The 16439-nt window shown below is 41.5% G+C and overlaps 1 protein-coding gene across 6 annotated transcripts in view; it reads right to left on the bottom strand.

Annotated features, from left to right (window-relative positions):
- The window catches only part of tjp1a (tight junction protein 1a), a 51694-nt gene that overhangs the window by 9551 nt on the left and 25704 nt on the right, over positions 1 to 16439 (bottom strand). For 3 of the 6 annotated variants that reach the window (XM_088004261.1, XM_014971666.2, XM_014971665.2), the window contains exons 9-23: positions 12632 to 12771; positions 12257 to 12362; positions 11864 to 12014; positions 10612 to 10720; positions 10290 to 10509; positions 9015 to 9199; positions 8731 to 8826; positions 8113 to 8139; positions 5461 to 5543; positions 5018 to 5228; positions 3729 to 3829; positions 3297 to 3647; positions 2214 to 2459; positions 284 to 1105; positions 81 to 163 (exon numbers count right to left, since the gene is read on the bottom strand). In XM_088004261.1, the coding sequence (XP_087860387.1) occupies positions 81 to 163; positions 284 to 1105; positions 2214 to 2459; positions 3297 to 3647; positions 3729 to 3829; positions 5018 to 5228; positions 5461 to 5543; positions 8113 to 8139; positions 8731 to 8826; positions 9015 to 9199; positions 10290 to 10509; positions 10612 to 10720; positions 11864 to 12014; positions 12257 to 12362; positions 12632 to 12771 (2931 nt within the window). The remainder of the gene's footprint in view (positions 1 to 80; positions 164 to 283; positions 1106 to 2213; positions 2460 to 3296; positions 3648 to 3728; positions 3830 to 5017; positions 5229 to 5460; positions 5544 to 8112; positions 8140 to 8730; positions 8827 to 9014; positions 9200 to 10289; positions 10510 to 10611; positions 10721 to 11863; positions 12015 to 12256; positions 12363 to 12631; positions 12772 to 16439) is intronic. The other 3 variants (XM_014971669.2, XM_088004260.1, XM_088004262.1) reach the window with 2 other exon arrangements.

The raw sequence follows: 16439 nt of genomic DNA on the forward strand, positions 1-16439 counted from the left end.
GGGATATGTTAGAGGGAACATGAAAGCTGCAATATTAGAGATTTTTTATTATATGCACGTTAAATTATCTACAGACTTACCTAAAGTTCTTCTCTTGATCCAGGTTGCTCAGAGAATTTGCTTTAGGGATCACACCACCTGCTTTCAGGGGTAAATCAGCTGCCTAAAGAATTAAAACAAACATCCTATCAGCTGGACAACAAGTCCAGATGTTGTCTCAGAATCATAAGTTAAAAGTCATTGAACGCGTTCAGACACTTTTAAAGTGTCTGAAACTCCTTACCCTGTTTCCAGTGGATTCCCCGGCATCTCTGGCGCGGTCCACAGACACAGACCGTTTGTTCTCAAACATCTTGACCCTGGTGAGGACCGACTGGGGCCGCATGGCAGGGTCTTCCTCCTGCGGCTCGTCTCTGGAAGGTGCGGGTTTAGCAGCTTCCACAGGGGAAGGCGAGTGCGTCTCGGCTTTAGGGGGAGGCGTAAGGCTGGCTAAAGAGTTTGCAGGAGTCGGGTCGTAGTGCTGAGGTTTGTAGCCTTCCGGCTGCAAGCTGTGTCCTTGGTTATAGGTGGGTCGCTGGGGGGCGAGTTCTGGGAATCGGCTGGCTGAGGGGTACCCCAGGTGGGAATCCTGGTCGTAGCCGAGGTCAGATCCTTGAGGAGGCGGCGGAAGGTCGTCGTAATGAACCGGGCCCGGACCTGTAGGTTTGCCGTAGCGAGGTCGTACATCGAATCCCTGATGTGGCGGGGGCTCGTCGTAGCGTAGGGGTGGGGTGTACTGCGGATCGGAGCCGTCGCTGTTACGCAGCCGGTAATCGTAACCCTGGGAGTTGGCAGCAGAGGGCGGCTGGCCGTAGGGATTCCACTGCTGCTGGTCGTACTGAGGCACGCTGTTCTCATAGAGCGGGATGTGGTCGTTGTTTCTGTACTGCGACTCCGGGTACGCCCCGGCCCCGCTGCTGACGTCATAGCGACTCGGCGGGTGGTCGTAATCCCGGTACGACTGCTGGTCGGGGTGGTACGGCTGCGGAGGGTTGTAATTGACAGCCTTCATGCTGTTAGTGATTCTCCCCGTGTTTTCCATGCCGTACGGATCCTTCTGAAACATCTACCAAACAGATAGAAAAAAGAAAACGTTTGAGAACCCCGCACACACGGGCTTGACCAATGTTAGGCAGTATGTAAAAAAAAAACAAAAAAAAAAACAAAAAAAAAACACATCAACAGTTGAAGGATGAACAAGTGAAAGTCCTTGAAATTACAGAAGAAGAAACAGGAAGGGAAAAGACCTGAAATAGAGACACTGAAAGGGAGGTGTTACTAGTCAGAATACATTTTAGACCATATGGAAATTGCAGTAGAGCTGAAGGTTGCAAAAACATGACAAAATAAGTCTGTAACGCCAACTTATCGAAAATAACTTAAGAAAGACCACCACATATTTTAAAAAAAACAATGGGATCAACTTTTCTTTCAAAACAAAAGTGACACAAAGTCTCTGCTGTTAACGTATTCCCAGACACGGAGAACAAATGTTTGGTAACCAAGCATGTTTTGGTCGTTCAATCTGAACACATGCAGGAGCACATGTGGAGAAATGTCAAAAAAGAAAAGTTGCCCACTGTCTTGATGGAGTTTAAAAGTAAAATATCCACGTTAACATTTATAGATACAAGCACATACTTGAATAAACTGAATTTAACAAATAATAAAAAAAAAGACATTCAATTTTAATTTGATTAAATAGCCATAAACTGTCCATCCAGATCGGATAAAGCAGCTGAAAACATACCTGCTGGAAAGTGTATGGCTACTTTTACAAGGAAATAATAATTTAGTCTGCATTGATAAACACAGCAAGAAGATCGAGTTAACACAGAATAAGGCAAACATGTTGCAGCCATGCAAAGAGGATAAGCAACAGTGAGAGCTGCAGAGTTTCTACCGCCCGTCAACACGTAGGCAAATTAACACAGCCACCAGCTCCCAGGCCCACTGTTGTTTACCGGCTTCCACTCTTGCACGCTCACACGCACACGCATCCTTTGTCTCCTCTGGGCAGCACTTTGATCAGCTGACATGCAGGGCAGAAAAGACAGAGCGATAGAGAGAAGCGGGAGGCAGGCAGACAGGCAGCAGCAACACAGGAGGTCAGACCGAGCCGAGGAGAGCCGAGCCAGGTTTCGCCAAGCGTCCAGCGGCGGTCAGGTGGATACCTTTGGTTCTGGACCGGCCAGTCCGGACTGTAGAGGCTCTGGGGTGACGCTCTGAGGTGCTAGCTCAGGGGTGGGCCTCCTAAGCGAGCCAGCCTCTTGGCTGGGGCTCGGCTTGCTGTAAGGAGCTGCGGGAACCTCATCAAGGCTCAGAGCCCCTACAGTTTTTACAGTAACGTCGACAGCAGGGGGCACAGCCTCAGCCAGGGGCTCAGGCTGCCTGGGGATGCTAGGCGTGGCCTCTGCTTTCTGTGAAGTGGTTCAGAAATGTTTAATAACACGCGCTGACACGCCACGGTGCAGTTTCAACAAATGCTACAAGCGTCTCAGCCCCCTCTACAATCCTCTGCTCCACATCTAAAAGGTTAGGAATTAGTAGCAGGACAACATTTCATCGTTAAAGGATACTAACTCGATTTTAATTCCGTGGTTACAATACATATTTAAATATATATATAATATATAATAAATATGTGTATAATAAGTAAATATTTCCCCCTTGTCGTGATCATCAACACATCATTCAGATGACAAGACGTTTCTATTTTAGATATACACCTGCCAACTGAGTAGTATTTAATACATTTCACAAGTACAGTGAAGTAACACTGGTATTTCCGTCATGCACATAACACTTTCTGGTGTCATAGATAGAACAAAGTGCACATTGGTGATTACTGGTACACACACTTTTTCAAATAAAGACATGATTTTTCTGTCCCGGTGACATGAGCAACAGTCAGACAGCTGAGGCAGCCCGGAGTGGTACAACAATTCACAACAACAGAACTCGGAAGTTCTTATTTGCAAAAGGAAATCAAAACAATCCACACTAACGAACATCAAAGACGTGAACAGCTAAAATAAATAGTGTAATAAATATATATATATATATATATGATATTTCTGTATATAATCACAATATATATCTGCCCCCACATCAGTTTCATAATATTGTTTCATAATAGCACACAGAGTAACTGCAGAGGGGAGACGGTGTGTTCAATAGCGCCTCCAGAAAACCCTTCTAACGCACACCACGTCCTCCAGACAACAGGGGAGACGTACGGCTCTCAGAAACGCTACCTGCTGCGGCACTGGGGCTTTGAACCCAGCCGGATCGATGCGGTTCAGCGGGTCCGGCTGCGCCGAGTGAGAGTAGGCCACGTAGCCGGGGGGCTCCTGGATGACCGGCGGCTCCTCGCGGACGGGCTCCGAGGAGCGCGTGATGGCCGGCTCGGCGGGCAGACCCACGTCGTCGTTCAGCGTCTCGTCCAGCTCCTGGTCGGTGTAGGCCCCGCCCTCCGTGTCCGTGTCCTCGTAGTCGGAGGTGTGCCGGCTGTCGGTGCTGTACATGGAATACTCACTGCCCGGCGCCGACAGGTAGGAGAGGCGGTCGTCGTGGAGGTCTAGGTCATCGTCGGTCGCCCCATCAGCCTGAGGGAGTCGGAAATCAAACAGAACGGGTGAGAAACACAAATACTCGCCTTTGGTTCGATGCGGTTGACCATGCCTTACCTTTCCTTCTGACACCCACACCAACTGGTTCTGCTGCTGCTGGATTGTTTCTTTCAGGGCTCCAAACCAACCGTCGTTCATGTTGTTCAGGTTAATGGTTGCTGAACGGGAAAGACAAAACATGACATCGCTCCAGTTAAGCCTTTAATATCAATCAGGTACATTAAGTGACTTGTGAACATGTTAATATCATTTTAGCTTTCTCACATGCTTGTTCACATTGCAGCCACTTACCTCAATGAATTTACTGGGGGATTTTTTTTTTTTTTTTTTTTATGATACAAAGTAGCACATAAATGTAAAGTGGAGGACCTTCAAACCAGTAGTGCAACAAGCCTATACAAACAGTCAGTGCTTCACAGAAAATAGTTCAAATCAAAGGATATTCAAATGTTAGAGTGGCCCAGTCAAAGTCCAAACCTAAATCTAATGGACAGCCTGTCAAAAGACTTGAAAATGACTATTTAATGATACTCTCAGTTCATTTAGAACTGAGCTTAAGGTATTTTCTCAAAATAAATGTCATTTTCCTCAATGATGGTAGAGGCAAGAATTATAACAAAAACCTACATTATGCAAATGGGCACTACACTCGTCTAATTGTATTTGTAAAATAAAAAAGTAAAAATAAAAAGAAACACTAAAACAATGCAACATCTCTCTTTTCATTTCAGTTATGTGCTACTTTGTCCTGCAGTTTAAGTGATCAGTGCTTTCACATAATGTCCTAATGCTCTTTTTGTTTTGACAGGACAAAAAGAGGACAGTTCAAGGGGGGTGAATACTATTGCAAGGCATTAATTAACTAAATAAAAATATATTTCTACAATTGTTAAGGATCCCTAATGGTTTTAAGTATATAAACTACAAACAATGTCAAAAAAAAAAAATCTCTTCATAATAAGATTTGCTCCTCAGTTTAACGCAGAAGTCAAGGAGCTGCATGTATGGAAGTTTTGTCATATGGCAAAACTACATAGCATGTAATAAAAGAACTAAACTGGGAACTTCGAATTTATTATAGAGAAATTATCCAGTACTGCAGTTTTAAATGAGGTCTGTCTCATTAATGTTTCTCTTCAGCTAAGCCAACATGCAGCCGTCTGCGTGGAACATGAATAAAACAAGACTATGCCATAAGCCCTTATTTATATTTCCATTGCTAACCATTTACTAGGTCAGGTAATGTTTTATATTCCACCCCGCAAGCATCACTGAAACAGCAATGAAACAAGCTACAAATCAGAGACATGGGAGGTTTCTGCTGTTCAAGCCGTGTGTGGACTCACTGGTGAAGAGGTGGTGGTTGTTCTTCCGTAACTTGAGAGCTCGATCAAAGAGCTTTCTGGCACTCTTTCTGGAATCGGGGCAGAGCCGTGTCCTCATGTTCTTGACCCCCTGTTTGGTGTCTGGGTTTAGAAACACAACAATGGGATACCACTGAGCGTAGTTCAGACGGTCCACAGCGTTGGGGGTGATGTCCAGCACCGCGTGCTTGTCCTTCAGGTGCAGAAAACAGAATTTATTACTTCGACTGCAAATATGTTCAGCAATTGTTGAGCAAAAATAGACGCAAAGCAAGGCGGTTGCGCTGCATTTAGCCGAGTGGGTTCATACCACCAGAGGGCAGCATCGAGCTATAAAAATACTATTACGTCTCACTTCCACATTAAAACGTCTCTAGCAAAAAGGGGAACGGCTTCGTCTTTCCTGTTTGTGCAGTTTTACTCACTTTATCAATGATCTGCTTGATGGTATGCAGGCGGATGATGCCCGAACTCTTCTGGTTGGTTCCCGCGTCCCTCGGTTCGCTCCCTGCCGGAGACGAAACGGGCCGTTACAAAAAATTAAGCACAGCCCGTGCCCCAATTAGACATTTTTGTAGCGTGCAGTTGTCAACTCCCATAAAACAGAGCGGTTCAAAGCGCAACGATATTCACAGAATAGGAGAGGACAAGTGTACGTTCATGGGAGCAGCTAGATATTTCATACCAAAAAATAAAGACAGCAGCCAATTCATGCAGCGGATGTGAAGTATTTTTGGAGGGATTAGGGAATGAAATTCGGTGATTATTAAAATATGTGTGTGCAAGGGCACGTAGCAGTGTAGATTATAGTGCAGGGAAATGAGTTACGTGTGGCTCGTTGACGTTAGATATGCACATTCAAGAGCAGGAGGGTCATTTGGGATTAATGAGACCACGGTGTCATTTTAAGGCCTTGGGGATTTCAGCAGGCATGTGAAGAGGAGTTTATATTTTCCACAAAGATAAGAAATGCTTTCCTGACCAAAAACACAAGGTTTAAAAAAAAACAAAAAACATTAGGGGAGTCATCTCACTGGGATGTACGGCAAAGTGAGGATTCAAACACGTGGATAAGCTCTACTTGTAAAGGGATCTAAGAGCTGCAAACGTTTCTAAAATATCCCAAGAATTATGTTTAGCAAAGTGCAAATAAATATAGCCCATGCACACAGAGGTTCTAGCATACGCAGCCCTCTTTTCAGACGCTGGCTCTAATATTATCACTGCTTAATTTTTTTACAAGATATAGTTTTCTTCCATGGTGACAAGAGAGATTTGTTTTCCCCATCAGCACCTTAAACTGACAGGACTCCTTCAGGCAAACAAATCATTTAGTAGTGTTTGTCTTTAAAACTGGGAGCATTTTCACAAAGCTTCAAACTAGCTAGCTTTGTTCAGGAGTCCAAGCTTTCTTCCAAAAATAGCAGAAAGAAAAGAAAAGAAAAACCGTCTGGGTCCCGGAAGAATTTTTTTAATTATTATTATTTTTTTACTACTGTTTATAGCATCTTCCACACTTAATGGCACCCCAGCTGAAGATGTGTAAAACCTCACAATAAGACCATATTACCTTTAATCAGAGTCTAATTATTCAGAGGTGGGAATAAGATCAGCTGTTAACGTAACTGCTTTTGCTATTACTAGATGTCCCAAAGATGTTTAGCAACTTTTTATCGTAAACTTTATGTTAATCCTCGTGTCTGGACACTGTAATCTATAGCTTAGAAAGCTATGTCTCATAAATATGACTTGCTTTCTCTTTGATACTCTTCAATAGGGCTAAGACAAGAGAACCAGCTGAGAAAAGAAAGGTAGATGTAAGATGATCTTGCCTAAACCTGCCAATCTACATATCTACAGAGAAAGAAAGTATAAAATAAAACTAAAACTGTGACACGGCCAAATGAAACTTGGAAATGTAGAATCATGCTGCGGCAGCAAAAGCCACATTTATTTTGAGAAATGTTGCACTTTACCAGAGGTGCTACTAAATGTGGAGGAAGTTGTGCTTAAAACATAATTCCACTTTGCATTCATTATTATGCAAGACACTTTTTTTTATCCTAAGAATATTGTGTCTGTTCAATCTAACCTAAGGTGAAAATTACTAAATGAAAAAGCAAACTTTGTTATTTGAAATCTCTCTTACTATAAATAATTAATTACTTGTCTTTTGTCAGCAAATAAATAAGAAAAAGTCCCGACAAACGTGAAAACCACTGTTTTTAGTCTCAGAAAACCTGTTTACTGTGTATTAGTCGGATCCTTTAGCTGGCCATGAGGGGGTGTTTGTGATCTCCTGACTCTGAAGCATCTCATGTTGCACAGCTCGACATGCAGCCTCACTGTTCTCATCTTTCACCGTAAAATCCATATTAAAGAGGGGAATACCACTGAATTTAATGCTTGGCTGTCATCTACGTTCAGATTGAAGACTATCTTAATTCATTTTCACCAAGAACAAGTGAGGCGGTCACACTGACACAGCAGCAACAACAGCTAGGGGGGGCGGGAAGGGGAGCATAGAAAGGCAGTTCACTTTTCACGTCACATTTTCATTAAATCCAACACATGCACAATCCCCACAGACAGAGTGCTTGTTTATCAGTGCTGACATTGTGCCAAAAGTCTTCAAAAGGGAACGCCATGCAAGTTTTCTTTGAAACCTAAATTGATTTGCATTCATTTTTAACAGTCCAGTTTTGAGAGAAATCCAATTTCATAACTTGATTTTCTTCAAACAAGCATCTCCATTCTGTCTCGGTGTCTGTGGAAAGCTAGCTGTGTGTCAGTATGATGAAACATTTGTAAAAATCGCATGTTTAGTTTTACGGTTTTAAGACTTCTCTTCCCATAAAGGATGATGGAAAATTCACACATATATTAAATTAAGTGCTATTCCCCTCTATGCATTAACAAAGCAGTGGCTGTTGTTTAAACATCAACAGAATAAGGGAACTAGTCACCAAACACTGGTTCATATAGATTATTGCTCATTCACTGACTCAAATAAAACAAATATATATATATATATATATACACATAGATAGATATACTTGATGCACTAAGTGACATACTTTCCCCTCCTTGTTGTTGCTGTGTTTCTGAAAAGAAAATACAGTTACGTAAACATCACTGGAGTTGTGCAAATAAACATTAAGGAATGGAAACACTTGGGTGGGAGTGGGCTGAATGCGAGTGCGGCTGCGTTGAGTGTGAGAACGAAAACCACATTTTTGAGCTGCTTCTAATTTGGAGAGGTGAGAAGAGGTGGATGAGGACCGAAATTAAAAAGGATATTCAGTTCTGCTGCGAATCCAACAAACACTCACACTGAGAACATAAAGTGGGACTAAAGACATTTCGACAACAGGTGAATAGCGATCCGCTAAAGAAGAATCTTATATTTCCAAAAAAGAAAGCATGCCATTCAAACAATGAGTCTGATGAATTTCAAGGGTTTAATCATTTTCTGGCTCTGAGAACAAAACGCTTTCTAATTGTATATATATATATTAGCTTGTAAGAAGGTCACTTCCACCTTCCTCTCTTGTAAATAAACGGGGTTCATATTTGTCATTTCTTGGTTTCAGTGGTGTGTAATGGGTAAATTAAAGGTGTGGTCTCCGTCCCAGAGACATACCAGGGTGCAACACATAAAGTGAAAATTATATGGATCTCGCTTTATTACTTACTTGCTAGTTCAAAAATCTCTGGCTCCTCCCTGGCCAGTTTCTCTCTGGCCACATCTGCGATCGGCCCAAAGATAACCACTGGCCTCAGGAATCCAGCTGTGATCCCACAACACCAAATTAACGGGGAGAAAACATTTCAGTTAAGACTTGTCAAGCAGTTCTTTCTGGAACTTACTGTTTTTTTTTATGACCCGCCGTGTTATATTTGAGTTTAATGAATGACACGATAATGTGCAGAAGCTTTAAATCCAACACCGCACTTACTGTGGGTTTGGAAACCTTACCTTCCCTCAGCACAACCCTCTCGTAGGCTGGGAACTTGGTCTGAACCGGCTGAGCCGACAGGTCCTCCCGGCTTTTCCGCAAATTCCTCTTGGAACTTCGCAACCCTCTGAATCTCCAGAAGTCCGCTCTGTCGCCCCCTGGAGTTTTAGGAAGGGTGTACTGCACACTAGAGAGCTGCTCCGCTCTGAAAAAGAAACGCATTAGGTTATGATGCAGTCAAAAATGGGATAAAAAGAACACAGCCTTAGAATGCCTTGGTAAAATAAAGGCATGTCAGACTAAATATTATGTGCAAATTTTAAATGGCTAGTTCATAAAGTTTTTGCCACAGTGAACAAGCTCATAAATTAAGATTAAACTACAGAAACAATAAGCCTTACAGACAGAGTTGCCTTTCATTGCTAATTTAAATACAAATAAATAAGTTCACAGAGTATTTTTTCTTTAAATTATTTGATTAAATTAGTGCAAGTAGATCAATAACTATTACCAAGAGGTAAACCGATCAACAGCGTCAAAATAATCACAGTGAACTTTTGAAACATGTTTACATAAAAAGTCTTAATTTTGTCATTTTAATAGTTTAAGATGAAATACTATGTAGTTTAGTAGATTGGATGTCAGTGATAAAAAAAAAAAATAATTCAGCCACAATAAAATCCCTGAGATGTCACACAGATAAACAAACAAAATGTGCAAATAAAAAAAACAAAAAAACTTACAGCATAGCCTATTTTGTCACTGTTTACCTTGTTGTTTAAACTGGGATTAAAAATGTATTTTAAAGTTTCTTTGCTCTTTCTTAAATCGCTTTATTCATTTTCAACTCTTATCTGCTTGTTCTATTGTTTTGGGTTTTTTTTTTTTTTTACTTGATTTGATCCACTTGGCTGTACATAATAACTTTGGTTCACGTGATTTAAGAATAAAATGACATTATTCATTTCTGTGTGCAGAAGCTGCAATATGCAGCTGGATGATTTTTCAGTGCAATATCAATTTCTCATATCCACATACTGAAGAAAAAGTGTTAGCTAAATTTCATACAATGAAGTCTCCCAATTTAGGAAGCTGTAACACAAATTCATTTAAACAAGATGAATTTGGATAGATGGGTCAGAAATGATCTCCACCTATTTTACTTTCCTGATAGTCTTAGATTTACAAGCATGTCCCTTTTCCTCCGTCCCTGCCTGTTGATTAAGTCGCAAAACAAGCTGCGCAGTTGTAACAGACTAATGAGACCCAACTTTTTTTTTTTTTTTTTTTTTTACCTGTTCTTGTTGGGAATGATGCCTCTTTCCACTTCCTGGTGATTCTTTCCAATGCGGATAGCGAGCCAGGAACCCAACTTGCCGTTGTAGAGCGTATCTACCACACGGAAAACCTCGCCCTTGTTAAAGCTCAGTCCGTACGGAGATTCCTTTTCATACTCGAAATGTGTCCGAATGTAGAAGGAGTCACCGACGTCCGACTCCACAATCTTCCTATACACTGAAAGGAGATGAGAAAATAACATTACCACTGCTGATCCCACATATATTTTTGGTTCTTTTTCGTGTGTTCGTCCTACTAAAACCGATAGTTTAAACGTACCATCTTTTTTCTTCTGTGCCAGAATGGTAACCATGTCTCCTCTTGGGAGATCCAGCAGAAACAGAACTGCCTCTTCTCGGATGATGTTGGCGAAGTCCACATTGTTGACCTATAAACATAGAAAAAGCTTGAATTTCTGCTGCTAGAAGAGCCATGTTTAAGGTGTTGGGACTTGAATGTGCTCTGCTGCCTTTTTATTTTTATTTTATTTTTTTTGCATTTTGTTATATGAAACGGTCCCATCAGGAGCGCAACAGAGAATTCCTCTAATAACCAAGCAGCCTTTCTGTCATGGCCTCCTACTGCTGCACTAAACACAATAAGCTCTGTTTATTGACTCTGCTTGAGGGGCAGCAGGGGAATCAGAAACACATGGACTGGGTCAGTGGACCTCAAAAAGACACTTTTATCCTTCCCAGAAACAGTAGGGCTTGACGTCTTTATCTCCTCTAGCACACGGCGACCAAAGGGAAACCACCTAAGGAGGGAAAACAATGTCCTGGAAGTCTCAGAGATGTGTTTGTACAGTCGGCGGAGCGCACAGAGGCACAAAATAAGGGCTGCAGCCTACAGTAGGAATCTTCTTCATAAAGATTTCGGAAATTGACGCTGTTAGTTAGTTAGGTTCAAAGCAGGTCTAAAGACACACGTCAGAGAACGAGTCCCGCAGTGGCATCAAGACAGCTGCCGTCATCCCATCAACAGAGTTAAACTAGTGTTCAGCTGAACAGTCCGTCAACTGTTCAGAGGTCAGAAGTGAAAGAACGACCTCTATTGTGTCCTCATTCTGGGAACAACGGGAGGTTTTGACAGGAGGCCGATCAAGGGAATGACTCATAAACTCACACATACATTGTTTCTTTATTCCCAAGATCTTTTTTGCAAAGACATAGTTCTACTGTGGCTGTGAACAACATAGTTGCGCCACTTGTTAAAATAAAACTCAGCGTGAAGCAATGTGTTGTCTGTTTCTTGGCACCAACACCAGATGCTCTTTCCATTGAAGCCATGTGGGTTCGGGGGAGAAAAAAGGGAGCGGCTACAACTTTGAAAAAACTCTGATATCATAGTTACTGAAACTTTAGTTTCAGACAAGATGTCTGCTTCTGAAAAAAAAAAATAGTCAAATGTTTACAGGTTATTTTGTGCAAAAATCCAGCTGTGCAACAACTTTGTTCTGTAACAAATGCAAGTTGTGCTTAAATGACCATAAATAGAAAACATGAGCTGAAGAGAAGGGAGTGTAGCATACCCTGAGAATCTGGTCCCCCTCCTCCAAGCCCTCCTTGGCAGCTGGACTATCCTCTAAAACTCCTGCCACAAATATTCCCACATCGTTCCCCCCTGCTAACCGCAGCCCAACACTCTCTCCCTTCTTGAATTTGACCAACTTCATACTTGGCCTGCAGAAGAAGAAAAAAAAAAAAAAAACAGGAGGGAGAAGAAGAGGAAGAAAAAAAAAGAAGAGAACAAAAAGGTCAGTAAATAAAAGGATTTCAAAACAACCCTTCTAAGAGATCCGGACCACTTTCAGAATAATATCACCGATGTGAACAGTCTGTGCGCTCGATTTGGCATGAACTTCATGCTGCTACTGCACAGATGTGCTCAGTGACTTGAGAAACAGCGGGATGGTTTAGTTTACCTGAGGATGCTTTCGTCGTGAGCGGCGCTGGGCACCGGTGCATCAGAGGGGCTGACAGGCAGGTCTACGTCTGGCTGACCAGGCTGTGCATAAACTGGCTTTGGTTCTGCAGCGAATGCAAACACAGGGAGGGGGTTAGTGCCCTGAAAACAGCTGCAGCATACCGGGCCAGGAGCATGAAATAATGATGGCGCAAAGGATAAGGACGCATGTTGGCATAAGTTGTAAACATTGGAGGGCTTAACTTATGATCTTCGAAAATAAAAAAAATTAATAAATAAATTAAACACTGAAATATATTTTATTTCAGGTATGAACAAAGTAAAAGTAAAAAAAAACAAAACACAGCCATTTGACAGCAAGCGGTTTCTTTACCAGGCAGCGGAGGTAACTGTTTGTCATTGCTGGAGCTGGCCTGGTCGCTGGCCTGAGACAACACGCCGTCATCAAAGATTTTGACCGGAGTGGACATGCCTCCTGGTTTGGAGATGCGGTCCTCATCTCGACTCCGATAGCTGAAACAAAAACATTTCAATGTTTTGAGGACTTATAATAGCAACAAAGACCAGTTTATACCAATCTATTTGGTGAAAAGTTGGAGGTTCATTTTTTTTTTGTGTGTGTGTGTGTGTGTGTGTGTGTGTGTACAAATGAGCTCTTTGTTTAGCAGCTTTGTCCTGTGCAGACATTGGCAGGAAGAAGAAACAAACCAAAAGGAAACTGCACAGTACAAGGACTACGTCAGAGGACACATTAGGAGGGGGAGAAAAAATAAAAGAAAAGACAATAAGTATTTAAAAGAAAGATGTACAACTTGATGAAAAAAAAGGGCAATCCGCACATTCAATGCCATTTTAAGTAGTTTTCAGGAAAAATAAATAAATGTACAACTACCTTCAAAATTGCAGACTAAAATCTCAATCTGAGTGGAAACATTTACAGTAAGAAGTCGACAGACTCCTAAGACAAACTGATACTTTTCACTACACTACAGGCATCTGAGGAACGTTGCTGAATAAACAAACGTGTGAGTTCAGCAGGTTATGCGATAGAAAAACTATGCAGCTTAAGACAATGCTTGAATGCCAGTCTGATCACATGACTCCCTGCCGCCACAGCACTCGAGTTGTATGCAAAAGCCTTTGAACAGGAACGAAGGTGCAGGCCGTGAAAGCAGCACAACACTACACACCATCCCTCACGCCTGTCCAAACTTATCTTCCTCCTGCAGTTTCAAAGAAAGTGCACGCAGACCACAAGCACATCGTCACAAATACGACACGGCGCACCGAGACAAACGTGGAGCAGTCCATTCATTTACACGTAAATGACCGTCTGCAGCCTTCACACCTCCCGCCAGTTGTTGCTCTTTTCCAGGTCCCTGGGTTCCTCGCTACAATGCTGTTTTACAAATAAACATCTTCAGTGGATTTTTATGCAAGTGGGACGACACAGCAGCAGAGAGGAGGAATGTCGAGGAGGAAGAAAGGTTAATGAGCGATGCATCCTGAGCAAACACAGCAGAGCTCGAGCTCTGTGAGTGTGTGTGTGTGTGTGTGTGTGTGTGTGTGTGTGTGTGTGTACATCCCTGTGCGCCAAAAAACATGAATCAAAACAGAGTGAGAAGAGGAAGGGCAGAAAAAACACAATAGAAGGACAAAAAGAGAGAAACGCAGAGTGGCCCGAATGTTCAGCTTTCTGCAGCAGAACGCTGCTAAAAAAAGGCGCTACGTTGACAAACGCTGTTTGACAGAAGCCTCTGTTCCATCCCCTCGCTTGCACATTTCCATAGCAATGGAACAGAACAGATCAAACAAGATGGAAAAACTGAAAAAAGATGAATGAGAGTAAAACCGGGTCCACGCTTTAAAGAACTGACAGCACAAGTGACACAAACCAAACAGCCTTCCCCAAACATAAAGAGGGACATTAGCAAGATGATAACAATACAAACTACACAATAAAATGCTACTTACATGTGTGCATCTTTAAGTTGAACCATGATGCCTTACAGAAAATTTTGATCCCAATTCCTCTTAAAAGCAACACAGGAAGCACGCAAACTCGCTGATAAACATTCGACGAGAACGTTTTTAATGACATATTCAAGAAAAAACAGGAGCAGCTTTCCATTTTGGTGAAAAGAATTCCCCAAAGCCTTCCAGCCAATCAGACTGGTCCAAACACCCGGGATGGGGCAAAGCACTGTGGGAAGTATGTCAAATTCTTTCAGCCCCCTCCCCTTAACAGGGAAATAGCGGCAGCATTCCTTTCAATCTATCTAGTGACTGCAAAATATTATCGTCACCAAATAGGAACAAAAATCCCCAAAAATCCTCAAAACATCAAATTACAAAAGTTTGCTAATGGAAACGGTCAAGATCATGCTGTGCAAAAAGCTCAAAATAAACGGACATGAATTCTCCATTCGCCATCTGAGCAACAGTGTCCTTATTTTACACCAAAACCACAACATAGCGCCGAATAAAATGGCTGCACTGAAGGTTAATCTACTCAAAATGACATAACGGACTAGCAGCTAAAAAGCCAGTTTAACAAGCAGCGACGTACTGACCTGACATCTTGCTACAGCAGCAGATGTTTCAGTGTGTAAGTGTGCGTATTTTGTGTGTTTATGCCTGTACTAGCAAGCAGGATCACAGGCTCAAATAAAAAAAAAAAAAGATAAATTCAGCTTCAATGGGATGCATTCAAATGAAAAACGATGCGGCTTGTACATATGCAATATTGTCCAGATACAAACTCACACTGCGACGGACAAATGCAACACAAACGTATCGTCTGAGAGAAGCAATAAACAATAAGTCCTAAAATGTAACCATAAATACAGAGCTGGAGCTAGTATTAATTCATTTTTTTTCATTAAAATCACTGAGCTATAACAGATTTCCCTGCTGTTTTATTTTTCCAATCAGCATGCATCCATTTATTCATATTCACATCCATATTAGGAAAACACTAAAATTGGACAAAAAAACAAAAACAAAAACAAGGTTGTGTTTCTACGTGATTTAACAGCAAGTATAAAAGAAATTTGAGTAATAAAGATCAAATTCAGTTAAGTTGTTTTTATGTGCCTCCATTATTCAAGGGCAGTAAAACACTAAGGGATGCACTTCCATTACAGAATCCAGCACCGTTTGCATTTATTTTCATCGTTGGTAAACATCTGCCCGAATGCCTGAAAAAGAAAAAGAAATTGTTTTTTTTGTTATGGAGACCTGGTGACATGATGACATGTTTCCCCTTGCGCTGAGCTTACAATCTTTTTCCACTGCACATGGTGGCAGGAAAAAAAAAAAACATTGGTCCTTATCCTGCCTTGATTCAAGTTTTTAGTTCTTGATTTGATGCAATTGACCTGCAGTCGTTTCTCGACAAGTGAAGATCAAGACAGATCTAACTCACTTAAAGGCACGAAGAGAGATTGATTTAAAAACAAACATTTCTTTTTTTCCACTTAAGAGTTTCAGTGAATATTTTAGCAAGTTTTCTTAGAAGCCTCAACATTATTGCATACAATTTTAATCCAAACACATTTTAAATTGTCTTTAGGTCTTTGTTTTATTACTCAAGTATACACATTTCTACGATGCTATGTAAGGATTAGAAAATGTCCTGCTTTGTCTCGGCTGTTATCAGCCTGACAAATGTTTCCAGCTAATTTATGATAGCAGTTTGCTACTTTTGTAAATTCAAAGCGACTTGAGATGCAGTACACTAAATAGCTTATAAAAATGGAGGTAATTATATTACCTAACTTCAGTTCAAGGAGGATGAAATACAGCTGACTTGAATACTTTCCAGTGTTCTTGTACCTCTCAATAAAATCTTGCTGGCAAAGTGTGGAAAAGACCAATATGCAAAAACGAGTATAAACAACTTGTTTTCTAGTAAAGATCTCTGGTAATCTAAGAATAGTTTTTTGCATGGAATATTTGCATATAGGTTATAGTTAAAAAAAAAAAAAAAAAAAAGACGACTAAAAAAAAAAACACGTGGCGTGTTGATGCCCCAGATATAGTGGCTCATCTCCCGACCTCAGAACCTTTCCTGCATGACCCACAAAGTAAAAAATGTTTGCTCACTTCAGAGAAATCAGTAACATCCCATATTTCCTGGGAACTGTCAGACCCATGCTCTGTTACATGTGGGAATGTAA

The sequence above is a fragment of the Poecilia mexicana genome, unplaced genomic scaffold (assembly GCF_051168715.1).
Source record: "Poecilia mexicana isolate PSO_F unplaced genomic scaffold, ASM5116871v1 scaffold_3, whole genome shotgun sequence".
Taxonomy (NCBI): Eukaryota; Metazoa; Chordata; class Actinopteri; order Cyprinodontiformes; family Poeciliidae; genus Poecilia; species Poecilia mexicana.